Source organism: Struthio camelus, chromosome Z (genome assembly GCF_040807025.1).
Source record: "Struthio camelus isolate bStrCam1 chromosome Z, bStrCam1.hap1, whole genome shotgun sequence".
Lineage (NCBI taxonomy): Eukaryota > Metazoa > Chordata > Aves > Struthioniformes > Struthionidae > Struthio > Struthio camelus.
The window spans coordinates 40,166,333-40,193,736 of NC_090982.1; the positions used below are offsets into that span (position 1 = coordinate 40,166,333).

Consider the following 27,404-nt stretch of genomic DNA (forward strand, 5'->3'; position numbering starts at 1 on the left):
GACTCTATTAGGTATCAGTCAGCTACTACAGTAGCTAATATATCTAGTTACTGTGACTGGATATTGAGTTTCATCAAAGCAGTGTAACAACAGGCCTATCATTCTGAGGAGTACTGTAACTTTGAATGTGGTAATTCAAGACAACCATCTCTAAAACATAGAAGATAGCAGATTTGGCACCTCCATTGAGATCCCTAACTACGGAACAGGTAATGCCTCACATGCACCATAAACTTTCTTTTATTACCCCACCAGTCTATCTTTTAACCCAAGATAGCCTCAAGATTAACAGGTTAACAGCCTTCAAACCAATTTAGCACACAGTTCATTTGTAAGCAAATAAGCATGCTAGCTGCACATTAGAGAAATTCATTTGCTACATACAGCCCATTTACCATTCGATCCACCACTGTAAGCCAACCTAGAAGCCTGGCAATTCTTTTCCTCTGAGGTGGAAGAACTGCAACAGCTACTAGATTGTAACTGTTTCTTGAACCATAACTTCACTGCACCTTAACTTTATTCCTCCTTTAAGTCTTTTAAGACTGAACCCTTACATACTTGCTCAAAATATATCACAGTTCTGCTGAAGTACATAAACAAGTTGAGTGCTTGCACACATCTTTGCAGGAGGGTTGTCTGTTTTAGTTGACTTGTACTGTAGAAACAGTCAAAATACCAAAATATTTAAATCAGAATCTGCAATACCAATCTTGATTTTCTTTCAGTAATTTACACATTTAAAACATCTTATCCTACATATACTAGTAAATTAAGACTTGAAATATCTATTACTTATGCAAAAACAGCAGAAATTGAAAGAAAAAAGCCTGCTGCTCTTGGCTGTTGTTGGAAGGCCAGTATGCTATTCTCTTCCTTTTATTCATTTGCCTGTTTTTATTTCAGTATTATCAGATTCAAAGCTTTGCCACTTTTATATTAATGTCTCTCAGAATGAAGTACCTAATTTCACTCTAGGATTCAACTGCTGCCAGTAACTGAGATTACCTATTTTAGATTAATATCAAATTACCAGCTCTTTATGCTGTAATCCAAGACAACACACAGGGCAAAAAGTTTCTTCCTAAAATCCCTGCAAATGTTAACTTGCTTAGTTTACAGTTGTCTATAGTATTAAATGTGATAAGAAATTTTAAGAGCTCAAGAGAACTCCAGTTTAACTTCTAAACTGCAAAGGCACATATCTAACACCTCAAAAGTCAGAAGTGTATCAATCTTGTTTGCAATCAATTATTGCTACAAATAATTGGAACACATCTTATGGAAACTGTGTTAAATAGTTTCTTCAGTAGAGTCCAGAAACAATCTTTCATCTCTCACAATAAGATGCTTGCTTGTTTACACATCTGACTCAAACCAGATATAAAAGCCCCAGAAAGTGCAATGCTAAAAGCACCTTATGTTATCTTTCTGCAGGACAATGAGAAGTTGTTCTACCACAGAAACAAAACATGAACGGAAACACAACAGCTACATCTACACAGCCCACCCTACTCAAATACCCTGCTTTTAAAAATGCCTCCCTTTAAACCTTGAAGCAGAGCATTGTTAACTCAAGCCTTTCAGGAATACTGGAATAAATTCTTGGCATTACATGTTGACCCATGCTTGCCAACGCATACAGAATTCCCAGATCATAAAAGCTAATCAATGCTGCCATCATGGAAATCAACCCCCCCAAAAAATAAATTAATATGAACTCTTCCAAAAGTACACACCTATTTTATACACCGTCTATCTTAACGAACAGTTAAAAGACGACTTTGGCCCAGACATTCTTCAAAATTCCACAGGTTCTTCTCAGCCTGTCCCTCTTCGCCATTTTATCTTCATCCATCTAAGACTTGGCAGGGAGAGAGCTAACTTACAGCATTACCCCCACCTCCAAGGCTTTCTACAGATGAATCCTTACTGCACAACCAACAGCAAGCAGCTCACTGTTCAGCCTTGCCACTGATGACAGCAATCAAGGAAATCAAAAGCTTGCTGCAGTTCTGGCATGCCTGTTACAGGCACTGCTCTCTGCTGTCTCCAAGAGATCTCCAAGAATAGAGTGTTTATGCTAGAATTATGGAAGGAGGATGTTTTACAAATTCAGCCCAAAAACATCAGAATTGTTTCAGGAGGTCAGGAGAGAAAGCAAAATACAGTAACCATGCTGGCATTTCCAGCATCTTAGAGACAACTGACTGAATTCGTGACAGCAGTTATGTACAAAGTATTATTAATCCTAGAAAGTCTCCTGCCATATACACACATATTAACACATGATAGAGCTGTGAACACATGACAGAGCTGAGAGGCAAATTTAACGTATCTGAAAGTAGTTTAAAAAGCTGTAACTGTCTGTTCAGTTTCATTCCTAGTCTGCATACATGCTTTGAATAACGTAAACCAAAACAAAGAAATAAGAGATCTTACCTAACCGCAGCTCTCCAAAATTTCCGCATCCAATTTTTTTGCCAACTCTAAAGTTAGGTCCAACCATTAACACTCCAGAATTTGAAGAACCAGATCCACGTGGATTGTGGCCTGACCTCCCACTAGGCCGTGCCATTCTTTCATCTGCTTTGTCCTTGTCTTTTTTTTTACTCTCCATATCAAGTTTATGGTACTCCACTTTGATTTATTTTTAAATCAGTATCAGCAAACTCAAATTGGGCAATGTGAAAAATAAAAACATCACTAGGGAAGTGCCCAGCCAGCTTCTGTCAGGTAATAGTCAACAATGGCGTATTCATCCCATTCGCAAATTTTTCCCTTGATAGTTGCTGTCGTAAAAAATCTCCAGGACATATCCTGCCAGTCGAATTTACTAGTGTTTACAGGAACTCTGTAAATGAAAAACAAAGTTACTCAATGCAGTAAGAGTCTTGTAGAGAATTACCTCTCCCTTCAACTAAAGTTATACAATCAAAAAATAACTAATGATATTTGCTTTATAGGTCCTCCATGCCTAGCGCTACTGTAAGGCTGAATACTCTGATTATAGCACATAACTGCAACAGATACTGGTGCAGCTTTGAAGTGAGCTAAAAAAAAAATCAGGGCTGAATAACAGTTTTATAGGGGCTTTTCTTTGGAAAAACATTTCCTGACCCAGTGAACACAATTGACATTGCTATTTAAACAGTCATTGCAGCTTATGCCAGCTTTGCAAAGAGAAACCATGTAACTTCTAATTTTTTTGAGGCAGTATCTGTTTACCTACTAAAGGAAATACTCAAATAGCATGGAACGATACTCAAACTTAAAACGTTTGCATTATTTTCTTAATTACAATTTCTGAGATGCATGATTTATTAAGGCAATGGCAAAGACACTGCACTTTAACTCCTGGAGTTTGAAAATAAGATCTATTTACTTACCATAGTAATTCTGCCCTCTTCCCATTTAATTAGATCATTCATTCCCACCCCCTCCCCTTTAATTTCACTGCCTTGGCACTCATTCCAATAGGGATTCCAGCAAGAATATAATGTTAGCTTACTACCGCAATAAAGAATCATGAGAAAGCTTTTTTTAATCTGGGCCCAAGTAAGAATAGAGGTTGTTGTCTTCTATTAGACAACAGTGATGGAAAAAACCCAAAATTCAGATATTTGCCTACTACTCAGCAATAACATTTAAGGACAGCTAAATATTCATTCAAAACTGTTTTGCTACATTCACTTAAATGCTGGGAATACAAGGTTGTCAAAGAAAACATCCTCTAGAAAAAGACTGCTTCAAAATGTTATTTATACAGCCTAAAGTCATCAGGAGCTTTTTTAAAAACCTAATTCTCAAAAATAAAAGTTATATACATCATAGCTTTTTACAACATGCAAGAAAAAAAATCGACGAGGCAGCAGAGAAAAGATAGCAAAAGAACATGAACAAGCACTCTACTAATTGCACCTGCTGAACCATGGACTATTCATGGCATGGTATTAAGAAAAACACTGATCAACTGCTGACTAACCTATCAGTTGGATGATGAAGGACAGAGGTTTACTTTGTGAAGAAACATGATCGCTTAATGTCAAAGGGGAGGGAAGTGAAAGACTTGCTTCGAGACCAATAAAAAAGCAAATAGAGGCTCCAGCCCAAGCAGAACTGTTTAATGCAAGGGAAAAGGATAAATGCTCACAACATTGAGTAGTGGTATGGCATAGACAGAATATTTATGAGGGAAAAATACCAACACATTTGGTTACAGCATCCTCCTACAAGTTCGAGCACCGTAGAATATACTAAAGTCACTTTCCAAATTACGGATCTCAGAGGAATAGACTCAATAGGAAGTGACAGGTAATTTCCTTCACCCACTGTGCTATACAAGCTAGAGAAGAAAGAAAATTAGAAATGGACTGCACTGAGGTAGGGCTTCAAGGGCACCATTTAGTACTTAGAAAAAAGGTCAGCACATCTGAAGCAGCAGACATGCATAACAACGTACTAAATACCAAAGAAAAATACTTATGTTCCAAGTCTCATAATTTCTCCAGTGAGAAATATCAAGGTAAACAATTCTAGAATTCATAGTGCTAATACACAGCCTCCATAGCAAATAAAAGCTATCCACTTAAGCACTGCATAGTACTGCCAGCACCAGAAAGTAAAAGCCACCATAGCTGATGCCTTGGTAACCTCAGTAGCAGGGGGAAGGCCCAACTTCCTGGTACTATGCTCCACATAGGTGGTGCACGTTCACAAGATGTTCATACTGCAAAGAGAAACAGAGCTGGAACAACGAAAGGCCAGGGAGGCACTAACATTTCCCATCAACGGGTTCCACGGCAGAGCACTACAAGGGATTGGGCATGCAGACAAATCTGAAGAGACTCAAATCTGATTTCGGAGTAAACAGGAGCTAACAAGTCCTCTACAGTTTACCAGTTAACACACATACAACACATAATTATGTTAAACTACTCAAACTGAATTCCCCTAACACACCACCACTTCAGAAAGTGAAAATAGTTCCAAAGTTTGTTATCTATTTCAGATTTCCCCATTTTGTCTTTGCCTGTTTTTAAGTATCACCTGGGCACAGCACGTAGTCTCGCTAATAGAGCAAGAAACTTTGCTGTAATAGGCAGAGTCAGGGTGATGAAAAGCAAATGGTGATGTGTCAGAAGCATGGAACAACAAGCAGTAAGATGAGAACAAAGGGATTCAGTAGCATTACTAAGACAATAGCAATGACCAAGAAAGCACTTGTGAGTGAAAGAAGGTCTATCATCACTGGAAAAGCTCCCAATCTCATGCTGTTTCAGTTCGCGTAACATTAAAATAGCACCAACCAAGAAGCCAAACTGAGAGCTCAAGGACAGATGAGTATGTATTTACATAGAGCATGTTAGCCGCTCTGCATGCATGTCCACTCGAAGCCTAGTAGTTTCCGAGAAGCTGAAGCTTTACCAGTGAGAAATTAACCTGCACGATTACTTTAATCCATCTATAATCCTAGGAAGAGCTTTAATTTGGAAAGTCCAAATCACACCTAAGCCTACCCCATGCATAACCAAACACTAACAGCAACACCAAGAGTTGGTCTTAGCTTCTAGATTTCAGTCTTTAAGGCCTCTAGGGAGCCATTAGCAAGACCACAGTTTACAAACGGTCATCCACATAAGGTGTTGTCTATACCTGCTAGCTGTCTTAGACTTTTTGAGCCTCAGAAGACGGAGGGAGAAAAATGACGACATTTCAATCAAAACTGCTTTTGAAAACAGGAGAAAAGTGTTCTTTCTGTCCATATCTGAAAAAATCAATCTAGAAAATTCTTCTTTGAAACAGACTAATATATGTTCCTTTGAACCTCCTAACTCCAAAGCACAACTGGAGGCAGTCTTGTGCCTTCACTGTAAAGCCACACAAAGTTATGGGCCCCAAAGGGAAAAACGTATTCTACATATACAAAAAGATCTGCTGATGTTAAACAGTCTCCAACAGCTCCAGCTGTTGCAGATAACTACGCTCCTTAGAAGTAAAGCTTCCTGTTGTCAGAGGCTGAACTTCAAAGGACAGCAAGAAATCGGACATTGTTGTTCTTAACAGACTCTGCTGAACCCAAGCACTGTGCTAGAGAAGTCTAATTCAATTGCAGAGAGAGGACAAAAGCTAGAATGTAACTGGGCAAGATGCCACTAGAACAAGAAAGGGAAAAAGTTCAGGAAAAAGGGGACGTAAAATGGTAAGTGTAAAAGCCTGGACTCGGGGGAAGAGAGAAAGGACCGTCACTCCTGTTTTCTCTCCATCTGAATCCCCTTCTCAAAACCAAAGATGACTAATATGGTGGGAGGACAAACAAGAAGTTTCGGCATCTATGATAGATCGATCATGGCCTGTAATGAGACTCAGCGCCCCAAACTTCATTTTTCTCCCACAGTCATGGAATATAGGTGAACAGTCCTGGATGAATTCTAGAAGGGAATGAGATACTTGGCACAGAACATGGTAACCTGCTACAGCCATCTGTGACAGATGGCATTTGTTTTATGTTTCTGTTCACAACTGTGCTCCTTTGAGAGTTGTGTCAGGTGGTGCTTCCTGTAAGGCAACTGAATTACCAAGCATATTCAAGCAAAGATCCAGAGACCTTTATAAATGGCCTGCCACTCACGCACAGCCTAAGAGAGTATAATGAAGAGGCCACACAGACCTTTGTCACTGGAGACAAAGTTCCCAGGAAGCAGAAAGGAGAGGGCTTGCTGACACTCGGTCATTAGGTTGCCTAGAAGTAGAGCCTCACCTACAACAGGAAAGGGCTGCCGTTTACAAACACCCTTATTTTTGTTCCTTTTTTCCTAGATTTTAGTTCCCTGCTTAAGTTTAGCTTTCAAACAACATTCTTCTGGCTTTTAGTTTAAAAGTCTTTCAATCTTCTGTGAAAAGTTTACTATAGCAAGTATATATGCCTTAAAGCACTATCTGCCTGGGGGTCCTACCATATCACTTATCTCCATTAAAATAACACACTTATTCCATGTATACACCTCTCCAAAGGCTGGTATCTTAGCTATGAATAGCAAGGTGCTGGCTCCTTTATTCTGCCTTTTTTTAATCCCTTATGATACAATCCCCACTTTAAATAATCTTCTATGTAACTTTATAAATAAGCATTAAATGAATACCTAAACAAACATTCCTCCTTTTAAATATTCATTCGTACACAAACAGAACCAAGATAAAACTCCGCTTTTCAACCTTAATATTTTTGTTCATTGCACGTGACAGAAGTTAACTCAATTTGTTAATGCATACCTAGCCCATAGCATAGCAATGTAAAAACAGCCCAAGTACAGATTATACCAAACTGAAGCATTTAAAAATTCATAGCAGCAAAACATCCTATTCTGAAAATAATTCATAAATAAAGCTTTCAGGTTCAGTGAGAGTTTCTTCCAAGACATCTGCAGTGATACTGTAAATATTAAGTTTATGAAGTTTCTAACCAGTTTAAATGCTGTATTTTTAGGTCTGCCAGCTTTTGAAGTCGATTTCACCTTATGTCCTACTCTGGTCCAGTTAGACATGCCTTCAAACAGCACACTATGCTATCCTTCTCTTCAAGAGTTCTATTTATAAATGCATTAACATAAGATTTGCACTTAAGCACGCGAGATAAGCACAGGGTATATTTATAGTTTGTAAATAGTATTAAGTTATCAGAGATGGAGACTAACAAGGTTAGAATGTTTTTGTAACTGAAGAGTCTATCTGCACACCTGAATCAATTTTTCCCACAAGTTTAAGAGTTTAATATTTTAGATGTTACCTAATAGAGGTACTAATAACCGACCTTCTCAACTCTGTTATACTAATACAATCTTTATTAAAATTTTCCTGATTGCTTTTAACAGCCTCAGACAGTTTTAACACTGCACACCTAAGCAACTATCAAATCAGATGTTCACTGTAAGCACTTGATACATAAGTTACTTCATAATAAATTGAAATACAGCCAGTTTAGAATAGAATCATGTCAAAGAAACTACCGCCAGTATTTAATTCTGCTCTTTAATTTGAGATTGCAGTTATAATAGTTGCTACCTCCAACTAGTTTCAAAAATAGACAATTTATAAATATATTTACACAATGTTATCTTTTGCAAATAAAGAGACCGAGGGAACAGAATAGCCAATATTAGTTCGATAATATGTCTTAAGATACGTCTTTCAGCTACATACACTGTACGAGGAATTAAGAAAACCTGACAGGATTTATCCTACAAGATGCGTCACCTAACCTGTAAATGAAGACGACAGCTAGCATTTCCTGGTACACTTAGTATTTAAAACCTAAAACAGGATTCACCAGCCTAAAAGAAGAAAATACTCTTAGAGTAGTATTTACTATTTCTTGTGCATTTGCAAAAATAATAATTACAGAAAATGATAACATCCACCCCAAATCCATGCCATCCTACCTGATAAAAAATTTAATTTATACAGATTCTCCAATGAGTAATCAAAACATTATTTTCACAGATTACATCTAAGTTTGTTGAGGAATAGCCTACAACAAGCAAGGCTGTTTCTCATAAACACAGTTCTTGAAATTTTTTCTCTTTTTCAGAAAAAAACCCTTGCAACTGATGTGATGTGTCATCTAGAACAGAACTAAGGGGAGAAAGACCAAGACCAAAGGAACACAAAACAGTAAGAGAAGAGATTGTCACTATGCTAGACATCATAAGGCTCTGCCACCCTATTTATCCTGGCTTGTTCCTCGTATCTTCTTTGTAGGGAGCGCAATGGAGTTTCCTACTTGAAGGAATTCAAGAGATCCAAAATGGTGCTTTTCAGTATTCATACAGCTTCCAAACAGCATGCAAGCAGTTTTTACTCCCTGCTCAGGTCACATCATGGCCTGTTTTTTAACTCATGTCATAACTACCTCCACGCCTTTTCTGAATAATATCCAAATTAAGGAGTTGAACTTAGTACTTCAGCATTTATTACAAATTAATTCCATTTCTTGCCCCTGCCTTACAAAAGCAACAGTCCTATCTTTCAAGTTCGTGAAATTCCAACCACTATGTTCGGTGAGTACAGGTAAGTAACCTTAAAGAAGCAAGCAATTCTATTACAAATACCCTAGCAAGAACTCTTCAGTTTAAGAAACGATTACTTCTGGAACTTTCATATCCGCACACAGACCCAAAACAAGAGGTCAGCCAGACATCACCTTAAAGACTAAAAATACAATCAAAAAGTTACCTTGTGTTCAAAGGATACAGATAAACTTGAGCATTTATTCAATGTTACTTTTGTAAACAGTACTAGCATTTTGACACCAAACCGCAAAGCAAGAAAAGCCACTAATAAAAAGAAACAAAATAGAGTAATGAACAAACATTACTGAATACATTCCTAAAAGTTAAAATACTCTCCCATGATGATGAAGTAACACAGTAATGCTTTAGGGAGCGTTTTTACTGAAACATATGGAAATAATGCATGAAGCCAATTCATCAACACATACATTTTTGTCTTCAGAGACGAATCTATTATATGGCAGTTTATGCACTTGCCTTTTCTGCTTTGAACCAACAGCTATTACAGTTACATTACAGGTACGCTTATTTAAATAAATTAATACCTTCTATCAGATTCCTGCTAAAGGGACACAGGAAGCCTTGTACATTTAATACATTACTTGTCCAAAGGAAGACAAACATTCCTATCAGTTTGTCCAGGACACAAACATTCTCTTCATAACATTTCCTAATAAAAAAATGTGCACCTAATTTGACATGAACAGAGCATTTAGATCTTTAAAGCACACAAGCTGCTGTACAACATTATGAAATACTTGCCTTGGAAAGTGGCATTCATTCTTTTGTTTGGTTAGGTTTTTTTCATTATACTTACCTCTGAAAGAGTTATATTGTTCATGCCAATATCTTTTCTTCACCATAATGCTCACGTTTTAAAGGGAAAGCACTAGAAGGCAAAGAGATATGTATGAATCAACTTGGGCGTTCTAGTACTTCTGATACAGAATGCAAGTAAAGTATATAAAGGGTTAATAGCATTAGTTTTCCTAAAATGTTAACTAGGAGCCCACTGGCTAACTGGTTCAAAGACTCAAGATAATTTATAAGGTTCAGAAGTCAGACACCATGCAAAAGCACATATCAACTAAGGCAAAGAAAAACACGCACAGTGTAAGTGCTCTAAATTATTTGTATACCCCTTTTCTTGCTACATTAGTTACATGGTCTATGTTGCCTTTACATGTACTCTGCCCATACAGCACGTTCCCCTCTTCCCCAATTCCCAGTTTGCTTTCCTGCTCTATTAGTCTCATAAATGAGCATTCTGTTTATAAAAAACATGAAGTATAAAAACTTGACCAATAAATTTCAGCTAGACAGAATACAGCTAAGATTTAAATAAGTGCTCAAAAAATATATTATAACAGTACAGTGGTAAACACAACGAAAGCCAAGTTAGCAAAACAATGTCATAGGACTGAAGTTATTTATGTAGAAGTATGAGGCAGAAGAGAAGGCCAAGGAAGCTAAGAAAAAAGACAAAATGCTATTACATAGTAGGAAAAGAAACTAGAACTTAATTAGATCTTCAGTTCATATAGGTTGAGAATAAACAGTGAAATGAAACTGGAAGACCAGGAAGAAAGCAGTTAATTTAAGATGCAGAACTGCCATTAGCTAAAAGAGGTTTTATTTGATGGAACTGGATAGATATTCCCAAGCACTGTAGAGAAACTGCCTGAGAAGTAGGAAAAGGAGCAGTGAAGAATGCAAGGGAAAGTGAAGATGATAGCTAGTTACACATTTCATTTGACAGAAAGCACTCTGATACTCTACACACTTGCAGAAGAATAAAACTGTTCTAGGATTCAATTTTAGACAAGTGAAAAATTAGTGATGACAAAAGACAGTCAGGTTAGTGGTCCCTGTCAATACACTAGGCTAGCTCTAGACCACACAGTCAAATCAACCCAATATCAACTTATCCACAGAACTGCAGTAACATCCACCCAAAGCACCATCCCAATTTGTAATGAAGAACCATACGAGGACACAGCATTTACTGGGTACACAGAGAATGAACTACTTTTGCCAGCACTGGTTTTATCTCAGTTGAAGTATGAATCCATGAGAGGCAGCTTATTACCTCAGATTCACCAATGCACTGCCCTATACTGGTTCTGATTCTGGAACTACTGTAGTTACTCCCAGTTTACTCAGCGCTCCACTGCACGAAATTACCATGCCATATTTCACCTACACACATTATCGTTTCCAAGCTTGTACACACTTGACCTTCTAACTTCAGTAGTGTTCTTTCCACAGTACAATAGGTGTTTACGTACTTGCTCACTAAAGCCAAGATAAGAACTACATGAAGCACTCCCTAAAGTCCTCTCCCAAAAGCTAGATGAGTATTTTGTGATATTTGAACATGACAGACACCTGTATTCCTTGAAAGGACATTTTTACTCTACAGAATCATATTTTGCACATTGATGATTTGCACCTAAAGCTTACTTAGTTAAGAGACAAGGAGATTCCAACTCAGAAAATTCAGCTTATTTGAAATGCTTCTTTTGCACTCTCTGCTAAGTTCTATACAGAGGAACTCCATAAGTTGCAATGGAGCTCTACAGATGCGTAAAGCAAAAGTGATCTTGCAATTCACCAACATATTTGTAAATTAAATTGTGTAGTTAAATTCATGTTGCACAGTTGTATAATCCTAAAGAACTTAAAACACTGAACTTTTTATCTGAATTGGATACACAAACCATAAATGAGCAAGTCTCACTTCCAAGGAAATCCATACTATAAGAAAACTAAAGTGTTCTCCAGCTTCCCACCCCACCCCCAACAAACAGGTGGCAATTTTCACATGACCTGATCAGTTATGAGCACAAAGAAAAAATATTTAAAGAAAGGACACTTAAAGCACTGCAACATTATATACAGAATGTATAAACCACTGAGTTAAAAAATACTCAGGCTATACTGTCCTCCACTCTGCTCCATTATATAATCAGTATAATCAGCAGCTTTGCTGCTATTGTTCCAAGTTCATATACCATCCAGATAGAACATGAATTATTCAATAAGCAAAGATGATTTTACTTCATAGCAGTATGTTTTCCTTACTCTTCATTAGAGAAATTTTATTTTAAATCCTCTTTATCTTTTTCCTAGATTCAGTATTCATAACCTAAGAGTACTGCAACATCAGCTATGAGCCAAAAGGATAATCCTACAAGGCCACAAAATAATTTCATTGAATCTTTTTCAGCTACATAACCAAAACTGTGCCATATTTCCCCTTCTCCAGTGTCTTGGAGATAAGTGTCGGTTCTTTAGATTACACCATTATCAAAGACCATACATGCATCACACCGTTTCTTTCACATTTATTGGTGAAAAAACACATTCACTTGAGAGCGCCAGGTGGGTAACAATTTTAAAATACCATGAAATTTTATAGCTTGAACATTTAACTTCTTGCAGGGCCTCACTCAACAGGACATAAGAACATCCTACTCAAAGCCAGTTTTATTAGTGTTTTATTATTTTATTAGTAGACTGCTAAAATTCAAATTCTTATGCAGGGAATGATACACCAGTTAAAAGGCTACACCTAGAAACACATCTCTAGATCACAGAGCTGGATTGTATCTACACATCTCTAAGTGTTTAAAAACATTGCGGTTAACACTACTAGGCACTATATGCCACATAACACAGACCCTGTTCAACGGTAATAAAAACAAAGATCCTATATAAGAGGGGGTTCAAAGACTATGCATCTCATTTAAGCACCTTCATTCAGACATACCTCAGATGACTGAGCCTGCAGCAGCACCACTTAAACAGCATGCAAGTTTACACATTTTGGGATGTATGTCATAGCAATGTTCACTTTCAAACAAGCAAGTCACCTTTTAAAATAAAAGCTTACTAGCTAGTATATTCCTTGTTAATGTTCCAGGCTTACTATTAAATAAACCTATGAAGAGAACATTAAAGCTGCTAAATAGAACATTCCAGAGTCAGGAAGTTAAAGTTAAATGAAACATGCAACCTTAACTGCTCCCGGAGGTACCATATGTATTACCATATATAGTTTAACTACAAGATCCCATGTCAGTTCTAGTATCAGCACACTATTTTTCTCCAATTCTACAGGAAGCACAGGAGCTAGGGAGAAAAAGAGCCCACGAAATAAGAAGATGGTAAAAAAAAAAAACACCCCCTGGTTTGACCCTAAACTATATAAAATTTAACCAAGTTCCTACTGCTTTCACACAATACATGTTTTCAGTTTTGCTAGTTCCTCAAGCTTCTTGGTTCACATACCTCCAATCAGCCCAAGGTCCTACACTTTTGGTACTTCTATTAACGCAACAGCAGAGTTAATCTCTTCACGCCTTCCAAAAGTTTGCAGAGAAAGTTTCTACTGCCTCTTCCACAGCTCTCCAGGAGCCTTCCTCCAACACTACACATAATAATGGAGTTTATGGAATAATTCACCTAGTTAGTAATCCTTGTTTCAGACAAGGACAAGTCCTGTTCAATTTTTAACATTCAACATTGCATTGCAAAAACACACGAACCATGCCGGTATACAGACAGAATTGTTTTTATTCAGCAAAACTCCTCAAAAGTATTTAACAGGAGAAAGACTAATTTACTTCACAGCTCTGAAATCAAGCTTTTATTTTGACAGCTTCCTTGCTAGGTCATCAGTACACAACTGAAATATCTAATCAACTATTTCATGTACTGTTGCACGTCTCACCGAAAGACTAGAGCTAGCCCAAAAGGAACAGCTTAAGACAACTGCATCATTTTAATTCGTTTTTGTGTCTCCATGCAACAGGATAATAGTGAAATTTCAAAATCACAGTAAAAAGCTTCAGAGTTGAAAATTTAGGACAGAAGACTTCAGCAGTTTCCAGCCTCCAAAAGCTTTTGTGATAGAGTAAGAGTCAGCTCTAAATTTAGATGCTGTTTAGTAAGGTTCATTTACTTTTAAAAAAAGTTGAGCAATTTTATTATTTTTAATTTTTTTATTCCAGTGAAAGAAATTCAAGCCTTCACACAATCCTCATATGATCAAAAAACAGTAGAGTTGATATTACAACAGCTTGATATTATAAATGAATGTAGCTTTATTTTTTAAACAAATACCTTTATTTTTCAAACAAACAGATGCTTCTAGTGTCAGTATCATAATACTTAGTGGGTTATTTTTTAGCTCTAATTTTTGAGCCAGAAAAGAGACTTCCAAATAAAAACTCCATAGTAAAGTCAAATGAAAAGACAGTTAACTCCATAACTTAATAGATCAAAATCAGATTAGATATGTTTGATCAATAATATTTCATGATTTTTTCCATAGTGCAGAAGTTAAAAAAAGTAAACACATTAGCATCTCAGGTGAAAGTAAAGACAAAGTAAGAGCTCTGAAATATTCAAAACATATTGAACTTTCACAGCTGCTACATACACAGATATGTTCTTCAACAAATCAGCACATCTCACTATTTTCTGGTACACTTTTTGCCAGGCAGAGATTGAATTCCATTTCTGTTTTCTGATCATCTCAAAACACCTACAAGCATGACTCAGTCTTTGAATAAATATTAAAAATAAAATTAATTTTTATTTCATAAAGTAAAACTCCTTTTCAAATTTGTGGAATTCTTTCCCTCGTTGTCAATAACTGTACCTAAGCTGCTTTATCATTTTACATTTCTCATAAGGCACTGTCTAAAACTAACCTCAACAATACAAGAACTTATTCACCTGTAACTCCATCCATTTTTGTTCATGTTAATTTCATCCACTTGACATACAAGGGAGATTTTTTCCTAGTCTAAAGCAATCTAATTCCTTTTGTTCTTTTTTTTTTCTTTTAAGATAAGAAGAAAATACAGCTTGGTATTGACTATTTCTATAATTTCAGCACACTTGAAGACTCATCATACTTTTAGATGTTAGTTGATTCATCTGAGGAAATTTTAGTCATCATTCTGACTTCAGTCAGGAAAACTACCACGTAAGCATTGTAAGAAAAACATGCAAATCCTCTGGAGCAACACTATTTTCCTCCCCCCAAAAAACAAATATTTCACAGGAGATTTAAATGCATAGGTTAGCCTAAGTCCTTTAGTGACAAGTGAACTACTACATGAGTAAGATGAGAAATAAATGGAACACAAGCCACAAGGAGGTACCCGAACTGGACCTTCAGCAAGCATCCACATATATGCCACCAAATCCCCTGCTGACAGCCTTTCCCAGCCAGCTTCTGTCTTTAGGAATACCGGAGGCCAAAGCCTAGACACTACACCTTACTCAAAGTGTAGTCACTACATTTATTTAGCATAGAAGTATGCAATATACTAGTGAGCCGGAAATCCTTCATGGAGTTTCATAAGCAACAAGAGAAAACTGGCAACTCAACTACAACTTTTTGATGACATATAGATTAAACACTTCAGCAAGTTGCAGGAGAAGTATAAGATGCAAGTGCTTATTAATTTAGTAAAGCAAATAGAATACTCTTTAATTTCAAACCTAATCAGCTGAAATCCCCTTATAACAGAGTATGCAGGAACTCAGCTATGCAATTTGTTTCTCAGTGCATACGGCCTCAAAACACTCATGCTGATTTGTTTTTTTCTCCAGCACTTAGACTGAGGCAACTAGCAGAACATAAGTGCTCCTGTTTGCATTATCAGCAGTTCCAGTACTACAATGGTTGCATCTTGAGTATCTTTTCCATTACCATTTCTGATACTTTTACTTAAAGTTTTTCATACATTATTCTCCTGACTTGATAACTACCTGAAACTACTACACTGTTTAGGTAGCATGCAGTCTTTTCTGCTTCCACCTTCTGGGCTATTACACCACTCTTGATTAACAGAACAGTTTTGCAAAATATCCAGCAGCATAAACACGGAATAAACAGAACCACATATTTCGGCATACAAATATGAGGTTACCAACCTTCCTGATGCTGATGATTTAAAAATACATACAGTTGTTCACTTACCTCTACTTTAAGATTGTACCTCAATGCTAGGTAGGTAAGATGTTTTTTGTTAACCGAATGCAAATCTACATACAGAGTCTCAGTTCACAAACACATATCGACAAGCTTCACTCACATAAGCAGCCTCACTGAAGACTCTAGGGAACTCAGAGTAACTTTTTCATGAATAAAAATTTAGTTAGTCAAGTCTTCAAAAAAATTATGTTTTCCTTTCTAAGCACATATTTGCCAAAAAATAAATTCCAAAATTGTTTCCTTTTTCCAGTATCAACTGCCAAACATTAATTTCAATGAACATAATTCATTCAAAGTTGTAGAATGAACTTTCAAATTCGCACATAAATAGCTCTTTTCATAGGAAAAAGTTCATCAGCAAATTACATTACCATGTAAAACCTGCCTTTAATACTCAAAATATAGCAGATAGATCTACTTCTAATTAAAATCTTTTTGCATATCAGTGTGCATATCTAACACATTAGACCAAATACATAAAGTCACTTAGTCAAAGAACAAACTTTGCATACAGTTTGTATTTATTCAAACTAGTTCTGAAAAGTCCATTGTAGTTAAGCTACCACAATTTCTCTTGTAGCGAGGTCTACAGTCACAGTTAAAGAAATCTGAAGGCTACAGACATTCAGACTTTAGTATCTGACCTGTACATTTAATTTTGTCATTTGAAAGACTATCTAATCAACAATAATGCAGTCTTCTCCTGACACCCAGCTGTCAATCCTGGTCAAAACTTTGTCACATCAGGGAACATGAATGGTACTCAGGACCCGTACTCAACATAACTTTACCCAGAAGTATGACAGAATGGACTAATTAAATACAAGGCGAGATCCTCAAGCAATCTCCTCATCTCTGTAAACTGGAAATGAACATCTGCAGATATTTGCTTTCTGTTCAGTATATAAACATGAATATTTTCTTATTGATCTAGAAGAAAAGTTTGACCCTAATCCACAAATCATACTTCATTGCAGGCTTTCACCACAAAAATCCCACCAACTTCATTTTAGATTCCATGCAGGTGGATGCAATCGCTTGCTTGGAAGTTTCATGCATGCATCCTTCTTGCAGGATCAAGTCTCTTCATGTAATCATCATTTTAGAGGAACTGTGCAGTCAGTTTTCAGAAAGGAGAGAAGCAACATAAGAGATGATGAAAAAAGATCCAACAGGGACGGCAAAGTTTATTTGCTAGAGAGCAGAGAAAGGAGGAAAACTGACAGCTGAGTAGCATTCTAGTAACTTGTTTTCTCACTCTTCCAACTTCCCCCTCTCACTTAAATGGGCTACGTGTCCACAGCTGACAAAGCCAACACAGAGTTTGCCAGTGCTACATAATGGAAGCTTCAATTTTTTACATAAATTATTGTACTACCAGCATTTAACTCTTAGAACAACTGAAACGTTTAAATTACAGTTTACTTAACATATCTTTAAGTTGAATATATCAGGAAGTTAGAACAACATAAGGATTACATTGCCACATTTCATCTAATATCATAGCTGGTCTGAAGAGAAAATTAAGCATAACTGAAGCACTCCAGCACTACAAGGAAAAACGTTTCCTAAAAGACCAAAAGACACCAATAACTCTGTTTTCAGGTTAGAATTTGGACAGGATAAAGTAAATAGTGTGCTTTAGCATTCCACAAAGGCTAGACAAAAAAAACACTGATTATGAACAGCACTTTACCAGATGTACAGTATATCTATATCAGATATCTGTTTAATTCACTGAGTGGGACTAATTTCCTCTCACCCAGATCTTTAATTACAGTCATTCTATCGTAAGAACTTAGAGGGGGACCAAACTCAAGTTAACTAACTTTAACGCTCGATCTTCAACTTGCAACTGCAATCACATCAGACATTCACTACTGTATAAAATTCGGGAAAAACAAGCCTGGAAAATAATGCATCACATACTGTTGCCTGGCAGGTCAGGATTAGATCCCATACAACAGTCATCTGTCATATGGAACATCGTTCTTCTCTATGTTCTCTACTGAACATTACTCTGCTCTAATCACCCAGAGATATGGTCCTAGCAAGTTTCACAGGCATTGACAATACAGAACTACCAAGAGTATGTTTTAGTACCTACACCTTTCTTCATTTTGATCTTACTTCAATAACCAGTCTATGCTCAACTGTTCCTGAATCATTCAGTTTTTTTCCTACTGCTCTCTTATTTTAGTCCAACTATGACTATACGGAACTGCATCTCAAGGTGTGCTCTGTCATATAAGGACAGTAGGGTTATGTTCACTTGGATTTGGGAAGCAGAAAGTAATCCTGGGTCCCCCCAGCTTTGGTAACAGTCCTAGTCACAGCCCTACTCACTTGTTCACTCTCAAAGTCATGTATTTCCTCCTTTTCTTGGGCAGCAGCAAAGGAAACACTGAAATCTTAAGCTGGAAAATTCTGTGCTAAATTCCAGTGCCCAGCACCACAGTCATCTCATTACCACCATGGAGCAGGTTCCAGAAAAGTTTTGCTTCACTCATGCAGTCTAGACTTCGACATGCTCAGGAGAGATTTCTTCCAAACTGGCAGCTCGGTTGGATATTTATAAATAGTGTTTCTCAAAGCCTTAAAACTCAACAAAACTTCGCTAAACAGTGGAAGGGTTGACAGGCCACCCCATTAAACTTCTGGTTCCCAATTTCATTTGGCAACACCAGAACTGATAAGGAGTTGAGGGTGAGGAGTTTTTTGCCCCCCTCTCTAACTTGGGGGAACAGTCTATTTTAGAAATTAACCAGTTTCATCTGACCTATTCCTATTTTTAATTCTCAGGCAGAAACTAGTACAACAAAATTCAGGCTTAATTTGACAATGTTTTTGCCACTGAAAGTACAACCTTACAACAGATTTTAACCACAGAAGTTCCTGCCAACTCTGTGTATAAAAGGAGTAACACAGTACAAGTGATAAACTATATCTCATGAAAATATCTCTTTTGTAAGTTTTGCAACCAGGAACCTATCAAGGTTTTCTGATAGCAGTAAACAGAAGTAGTAAACAAACATGGAAACCATATGATACTGCTGTTGTAATCTCTAAATCTCAATTAGACAGATATCTTCTACAGCAGTGAGCTCTGTCACACACTACTACCAGATATACTTGCAGCCCTTCCCTCACATGCATGGCTCTCACCACAATGTCTACTTAAAATATCTTTATTAAAACACAACTACAGCATTATAGCCTCAAAAAGGCTCTTAGAAAATGTTTTATTCTTGCCTAAGTTTAATATAAAAAATGCAATAGATACAAAGAAACATCATACACCAAACCAGAATCACTCTTAGCTACTTGCATATTAAACACATAAGATGCTTAGTGATACTAATTTAAAAAGATTTTAAGCCACAATTAGGATGGCTAATAACAAATTAAAGATTTTATGTAAAACAGACTTAAGCCAATGACCTTCTACCAAACTGAGTGAGCTTTTTAACACAGGTCTCCCAAACTTTTTTTATACGAAACTAATGCTCAACACGAAGTGATCTAGGGTAAATGAAAAGCTCCGAGTATGAAATAACTAGTATTCTACTGAAGTGAGTTTTGCCAAGGATCTAATGCAAAGCTAACCACCTTCGCTGATTTTTACTTAAACCAAAATTCTAAGGCACTAAAATACAACTTTACTACATAGTGCCTACATTAAGATACTAAGCTTCTAATTTACTAGAGCGATTAAAGCAGATTCAGACTAATCATTAGGTGGCTCCCCAAAGGCAACAATATTAGCAAGCTTTGTTATCTACAGATTAGCGTTCTATGTCCACACAGCCTTGCTGCAATAACCTCAGTTCCTTGGCAATAGCCTCCATCTTTCCACAATATTTCCAGATCTCCCTCTAACACCTTGAGCTTTCTTTTTGCAAAACATCCAGCTTATTCTCACAATAAACCTATTACTTTCCTTTCTCACTCAGCTAACAGGCCAAATGACAGCATGTGTTGCTGCTTACCCAGTACTGCAAGTTGCAAGTTGAATAGCTGTCAAGCTACTGCCACACAGAACAGATAACATTCTCGCTGCCTTTCCCTGACTGTGGATAATTTATAGATCTCTATCTAAATACTTATTTTCCTAAAGCTTGTAAGAACACAGTATCTTGATGGAGATACAGAAGTTTACACTTGGTTCAAACTGTTCAGAACATTCCAACACTTACACAGGCAACAGACAAGAGAACCGCAGATCAGGCGCGCTTCATTTCTTTAAAAAATAAGACAATTTTTGGAATAAAATTCTGAGTACAATTAACAGATTTCAGAGCTCAGGGTCAGAAAATTAATAACAGACATCAAAAGGGCATTTCTGGTATGCAAAGACATTGACTTCAGTTTGGTAAAATTTTAGAGTAATTTGGACACTGTCTTCCTGTTGTCTGTTTATGAAAATCTTTCCTCTGTTAACTGTAAATTCAAGCTGCATCATTTGTTATCTTTTCAGATTTAGACAGAACTCAGCCTGTTGATAGAAAATATTAACTACAAGTAAAAAGTCAAACTTTCATAACTTGATACACGGAGCAATCTGCTCCTAGAATAATATAGGAAATGAATGAATAGCAAACATTTGAGTCAATTTTGCTTAGAAAAGGCAAGGAGGAACATTTCATGCTGGGCTTCTTTGTTTTCAAAAGTCACTGTTTGTAAGCCATAAGTAAGAAAACAGCAGTCAGGTTTTAAGTGGAGCATGTCTCCCATGACCCTAACTGCAATCACGTCCCTTGCTGCTATCTCCACACAGTGCAGAATTTTCTGTTAGATTTCTGCATTTACAGCTATCATCAACATGTAAACCGACACAGGCAATATCATCAACTTATGAAAATGACTATCACGAATTTACGCTGATCGAACTCCTCTTAAGCAATATTTTTAAAGTTGCTTTATATTGTATTAAGAAGCTGTTGATACATGAAATGCCATTCATACCTTCCTATATAGAAATTCTAACTGCTTTAAGGCCAAATATATAGTCCTAAAAAGGAAAACATTTAGTGCCTTAAATACAGAAAGGTACCTGAGGACATTACAATTTTAAAATAGTACTTGTCTCTACACTGCAAAGGTGTATCATACCCCGGACTAAATCACATGTTCCAGTAAAGCTGATTTGCCACAGAAGCTCCTACTTCTGAGGCTCAGCACGTCGTTTTCTACAAAAATCTAGCCCATGCAGCCATTCAAACATACCAGATGAACACTCACCATGTAACTAGCTTCCCGAGCCCAAAGAAATCAAACCAGCAAAACAGTTCTAAGGCTGCAAGACAGCCAGTCTAAGTCTGAAAATGTTTCGAAAAAGTGTCATGAGACAATACTCTGGCTTAGCAGACAGAAGGGGAAGGCTCTCCTCTCCTGCTACAGGTGTCTGCTGCTCCTACTGCTTGCATGCTCAACAGCCCCAGCACTCAAACTCCTTTATAAAGCCATTAAATTCACTACCCTAGCAGAAGGTTAATACACTCACAAATAACTTGCTACTAACCAGCAGCGTAAACAAACTTAGTGGAGGGTACAAGAAACAAATACAGAGTAAGAGAGGGGGTACAAAACTGCACGGCCAGGAACAGGGCAGGAGAGGAGAGCCTGGGTAGCAAAGATCAGGACTTTCTCACTCAGCAACAGCCAGACATTAAATCACATTTTAAAGGCAGCATACCTGCTCTCAGTGAACTCCATATGCTAACCGCCACCTGAACACTGTTGTTAACTGCCTGCTTTTGTTTAAAATGGTTCAGCTACTGTTATTGCACATAGTTTACTAAATAAAGACCAAAATAGGATCTCAAGAATTACTCAGAGAGAAAAACAATACAATAAAGTGTGATAAACAACATACTTTATCAACGAATCTAGGTCCTGCTTGTCAGAGAACATCTCAGAATTTTTACACTACTGATTATCTTCTACTGTTACATTCCACATTCTCACTGCCTTAATATTTGAACATAGCAGAATTTAAACTTGTGATCGACGAAGAGTACAACTTGTCATACAGGTAATTATAGCCATGTAATCTGGAGAAAAATCCATCTGGGGAAAATGATATTAAAATCACTAGCAAATTAAGTACAGTAAACAGCTATAAAAAAGTCTCTATCTTAGAACTTAAACAGGCTAGTAAGCTGAAAGGGAAAATGAAGGGGAAAGGAAAAGCTGTTACATTGTATTAGTCATGCTCCGCATGGAGTCAAATCAAGTAACCAACCCAGTTACAATACTTAAATACCTTACCTTTATATCCATCATGGAGTTCAGTGACACAGTCATCTGAGTACACATTTTTGTAAGCCCTGTAGGTCTCCTCCTATTCTTAACTCCATTGTTAAGTGTTACAGACTTATGTTTACAAATATTCCCTAGACCTTTTCTTAGAAAGTAGTCCCCTATTCAATCATTTAAGGTAATGAATATTATATATCCACTAATGCACATTAGAACTGAATATAACACAGGTAAGATAAACCTGACCAAAAGATGTTCCTCTATATATTTTGAATACAGACTCAAGTATTTTACTACTTACTAAAAGAACTTACTTTAAAACTCCTGAAATAGAACTGTCAAAATCCAAAACCAATCCTACAGCACAGACTGGCATTCTCACTATGCAGAAGAGTAGACTTATTAAATGATAAGTGGCTTACCTAAGGTCACAGAGGGACAGATGTTTCAGTGACTAGCTCTAACTAATCATCAGCCTAGCTTTTGACAACCTTCTTACTCCTCTGCTTCTATTTCTGCAACTATTTAGCTTAAATAACTACACACCTTTTCCTTCATCAAACTATTTCAGCTGTGGCCTGCAAATTCCTAGAACTCCACTGACAATGTCTAGGGGGCTACTCTCCTCACAAGGAAGCTCAGAAAAACAAGCCCATCAGCAGCACACTTAATTTCACTTCCATTGGTTCTCCACCAGCATTGAAGTGTTACAATGCCTCCATAGCCAAAAAATCCCCAAATCAGGGCTTCCACAAATTAAGTATGTGACAAATAGCTAAATATTAGTTTTTTCACCTTTTAATAGACTGGAGAAAAATTATATATAAGCCTCAAAACCCTTCAAAAGAACTTTACAGGCACAAAAATAAAGCAAAGTACACAGTTCTTTTGCTTTTGCCCACTCTTTCAGGGTACATTAGTTACTCCTTGGGAATATTCATCACGCTAGACTCCCATTTTCATCAGTAAATAACTCTCATGCTTCATTATCAGTTTAAGACCATCTATTCACAGTCTACAGCTGAAAAGTGTTGTCCCACTCTTCCCCTAACACAGGGTCAGCTCTGATGCTCAACCAAGAGGCCCACAGGATTGACTAAAACTTTTTCTGGCAGTATTGGTTTCCAGCTGGCTTGGCAAGCTTAAACTGTGAAACCGCACCCCAAAGTCCTTTATAACAACTCAGTTCTTCCCATGCTTTTACATCTGCCTTTAACTGCATTGTTATCTTTGTACACATTTTCAAAAAGCAATTGAAAAGGAAAAGAAAGTTAATGAATAAGAACTAGCTATGTTTTTTTACAACAGACTGAAACTGGGTAGCTGGCATGACTTCACTGATTAAAAAACTAGACAAAGTTAGTACTGCTGATCAGGATCCTGTCCTTTAGTGTGTTATTTTTGTAATTAAGAGATACTTGCAAAAAGTAACAGCTATTGCCGCTTCCCTATGCCATGCATTTCATCTGTTTTTGTCTCAAAGTCCTAACAAAATTAAATTCATCCTGAGCATCAGGAGACTTCCTAATATTTCCTTTCTTAAAAAAAGAATCTGTCTACCTGTTTACCACGTTATTTCTGTATTTTACACCAGCAATATCGTTTATTTCCAATGTAAATAGTTTCACTTATTGAAACTTCTCCTTTCAAAAGAAACTAACAGAAAAGAAGGATGCCGGGTCTATAGAACACCTCCTTAAATTTAGTTAGAGATTCTCATCTTTTCTCCTTGAAAAACAACCGCACTACTCATCTTGGACCATAACACCCTAACCCGGCTCAGGGCAAAACATATCTACAAAAATATACTAGCATTCAGAAAGGGGCAAATTTACAGTGCATATAAGTTCCTTTATCACTACAGCAGTCATAACCCAGGTGGCAATACTTAATACACTTAAGTGTGCTTCACTTGTTATCATCTTAGGAACAGGCACAATAAGAGATATTTTTGCATACTCATACATTCCAGTCCAAAAATTTATATGGCTAAAAAACACAATGCGCTATGAGAACACTCTGAAGTTAATAAAGCTCAAATTTTCACCTACATCAAACGACCATATTACAAGAAATTAAGGAATCTGATCTTATTCATTCTACTAAAAACTACACTTAAAGGCCTTTATGCCTTCACATAATTATGGTTCATCAGTTTTTAAAGCAGAAAAAAGTCATTTTAAAGTAAATTCTAACAATCTTGAATGCACAATTTCTATGTATTTAGTTACAAACACCTTACATAAAGTGCATTGGAAAAAGATCTTTTATCATGTTTAATTGCTTTTACATGCAACACACCACTGTAATACCAATTAAGAGCTTGCCTGCAAAGTCAACAGGAAAACCCTTAAAAATAAGCTTTGTAATAATTTCTCAGCAAATCACTTAGATGATTAAAATCTCTAAGAGCAATCGATCAATCATAAAAACCACTATCTCCACTGCGTGCGTTTGTAAATACTTAAGAAAACCAGCAATGCCAGCCCACCTTGTCTCCAACATCTACTAAAAAATCCGTATAACGCACTCCAGCAACCTACTGCTACAGAAGAGGAAAACAAACAAAAGCAGCGTAACTCATGGTTAGACTAATCGTCACCAAGAGCATTGAAACAAACGAGAGTCAGGAACGGAAACAAGCCGGTAGCCACACTCCTTCAGAAACACAGCGCAGTTAAAGGTTTCAGGGCGATTGCTTTTGCCACACAGGAGAGAAACCGCAGGAAAGCGAGGCCCTTCCACCGCCATCCCCCGGGGGGACGGAGGAAGCGCTCCGCGCTCCCAGCACCGGCACGGCCCGCGGCAACCGGCACGAACTCTCACTCGCGTTTGGCTAAGCCTCACCCCCGCGGCGGGGAGAGGAGGCTCCCGACTCCCTCCTGGCTCCTGCTTAGAGCAGCACAGCGCAGAGCCCACGCACACGCCTGCCCCGGCCCCTCCCAGCCTCGCGCCTAACGCGCACCGGCCCCCCGCGCCCGGCACCTACCCCGCAGCCGCCTGAGGGCACGCGCCCGCGCCCGCGCCCGCCGCGCTCGCGCCGCTCCCCGGCGACCCCCGCCCGCGGCCACGCGGCGCTCGCTGCCCGCGAGCCCCGCCAACCGTCGCCGCGAGCCCCCACCTGCAACCGCCAGCCGCGCGCCCCGCACACTGACCCTGCCCCTCCCGCGAAGGGGCCGCGTCAGGGCGCCTACACGCGGCCACCCGCACCCCGAGCCGCGGCCGCAGACCTTCCCCCTCCTCTGCCCCCACGGGCTACCGGGGGAAAAGGCGCTGGCCCTCGGCCGAAGAGGCTGAGGCGGCCACCGCGCTCGACGCGCCGCGGAAAGGCGGCGGGGGACAGTTACCTCCCGGCTGTGCGAAGCAGGAAGAGCCGCCGCCGCTGCGGGGGACTGAAGGGACCGGGCTCCGCAGTGCGCTGCGGAAAGAGGCTCCGCGCCCAGCGGCAGAAGGGCGGTCAGGGCTCAAAAGCGTCCGATGTCCGACCAGCAGAGTCGGCGGCGAGCCCCCACCTCTCGGCACGGATCCCGCCTGCGGTGCGAGCTGAGAGATGGGGCCAGGTGGGGAGGGCGCAGCCGGAGAGGTGTTCCGAGTCAGAGGGGAAGCGGCGGCGGAAACCGCCCCGGCGGCGGCAGCGGCGGCAGCGACACACACAGACACACACACACAGCGCCCGCCCCTTCCCCCTCCGCCCCCCGCGCGGCGGGAGGAGCGCGCGGGCAGGTCAACACCGCCCGACTGCGGAGAAGACGCGCGCGGGGGAGGGGCGTGGCTTATCACGGCAGAGGAGAGCCGGGATTGGGCGAGGGAGGGAAGAGGCGGGGCTTCCATCCCAAACCACCGGCCTGCGCCTCTCGCCGCTCGCGACAGGCTCGTGGGCCACTCGGGAGACGGAAAGAGAACGTCCGGCAGCGGGAGAGGGCGGGACTCCCTGGTGGGCAGAGGAAGTAGCCAATGAGCGAGGCCCTGGGCGTGACCGGCACGAGGGGTGGGGCGGGGCCGCGGTGCGGGCGGTTGGTGCCGTTCACGCCCGTTACCGTCTCAGCGCCGCTGCCCCGCGCGGGGACTGTGGCACGGCGGGGGCGGTGGCCGGCTGCCGCGAGGAGCCTCTGCCTCGCCCCCCCCTCTCCCCTTGGTTGAACGACCCTGGTTCAGCACCCTTGTTACGATATCTTCGCCTCACGGAGGCTGTGGGCATCTCCTGTGTATCTGTATAGGCATACCCATAGTGAACATGGAAAACAAAACGCCGCTCTTGGGTGATGGCTGTGAGCACCGCTCTATAAATGTTATAAACAGACCTTGTGCTAACACTTGTGCCAAGGCAAAACTCCTTTGGCACTTTCCTTGCTCCCTGCTCGGAGGAGTGTTAGCATTCACGGAACTGAGATAACACAGGTCTATGACTTTAAAGAAATAAAAGGGTTTTTTTTTCTTATTTGGAAACTTACCCAAAAAAAAGCTTTAAAAGTTTGTTAAGCCCTTTTATAATCATAAATGTGGAGGAGAAAGTGTGGCAGGCGTAAGTGCTGGGGCTTCTGCAAGATTTTGAGCTCCTGATTGCTTGCCCAGGGCCATTTCCTGGGGGAGCTCTGGAACATACTGCGTCTTTCCAGATTGTTCTAGAAACCTTTCCTTGAAGGACAAAGGATTGGAAAGAATACAGCAGAAAGAGGCCTTGAGAAGTCATCTGCTCTCTCTTCCCCCAATGATATGCCATGCTAGTTTCAAGAGACATTTGATTACCTTTTCCTTAAAACCGCCACGGGTAATCCGTGCGGTTGGTCTGTTATCCATCCCTAACATTAGAAAGATTTTGCTAATGTGTTAACTGAGAGCTTGCAACCTAAACCCATTGAGGATTGACCTGCACGCATGCTAACCATCTTGTCCTGAGCTGTGACCTAAGGCACACCTCAGCAACCTGCCAGCGTCACTCGTTCACAGAAACGTGCGACTCCTCCCTTGTCACGGGGCTGGAGTTAACGATCCGCTGCCAGGACAGCAGCTCCCTTCGGCCATTCACCCCGTTGCCTTTAGCACCCTACAGGGTGGAGTCC

General features: G+C 39.2%; 1 protein-coding gene across 5 annotated transcripts in view; it reads right to left on the reverse strand.

Moving 5' to 3' along the window:
* The window catches only part of LOC104150255 (casein kinase I), a 78,874-nt gene extending 52,775 nt beyond the window's left edge, over positions 1 to 26,099 (reverse strand). For 3 of the 5 annotated variants that reach the window (XM_068926896.1, XM_068926894.1, XM_068926898.1), the window contains exons 1-3: positions 25,692 to 26,031; positions 9,886 to 9,957; positions 2,443 to 2,854 (exon numbers count right to left, since the gene is read on the reverse strand). In XM_068926896.1, the coding sequence (XP_068782997.1) occupies positions 2,443 to 2,620 (178 nt within the window). In that variant the 5' untranslated portion in view covers positions 2,621 to 2,854; positions 9,886 to 9,957; positions 25,692 to 26,031. Of the gene's footprint in view, positions 1 to 2,442; positions 2,855 to 9,885; positions 9,958 to 25,691 lie in introns of those variants that run through there. The other 2 variants (XM_068926897.1, XM_068926899.1) reach the window with 2 other exon arrangements.
* Positions 26,100 to 27,404: the final 1,305 nt, after the last annotated feature.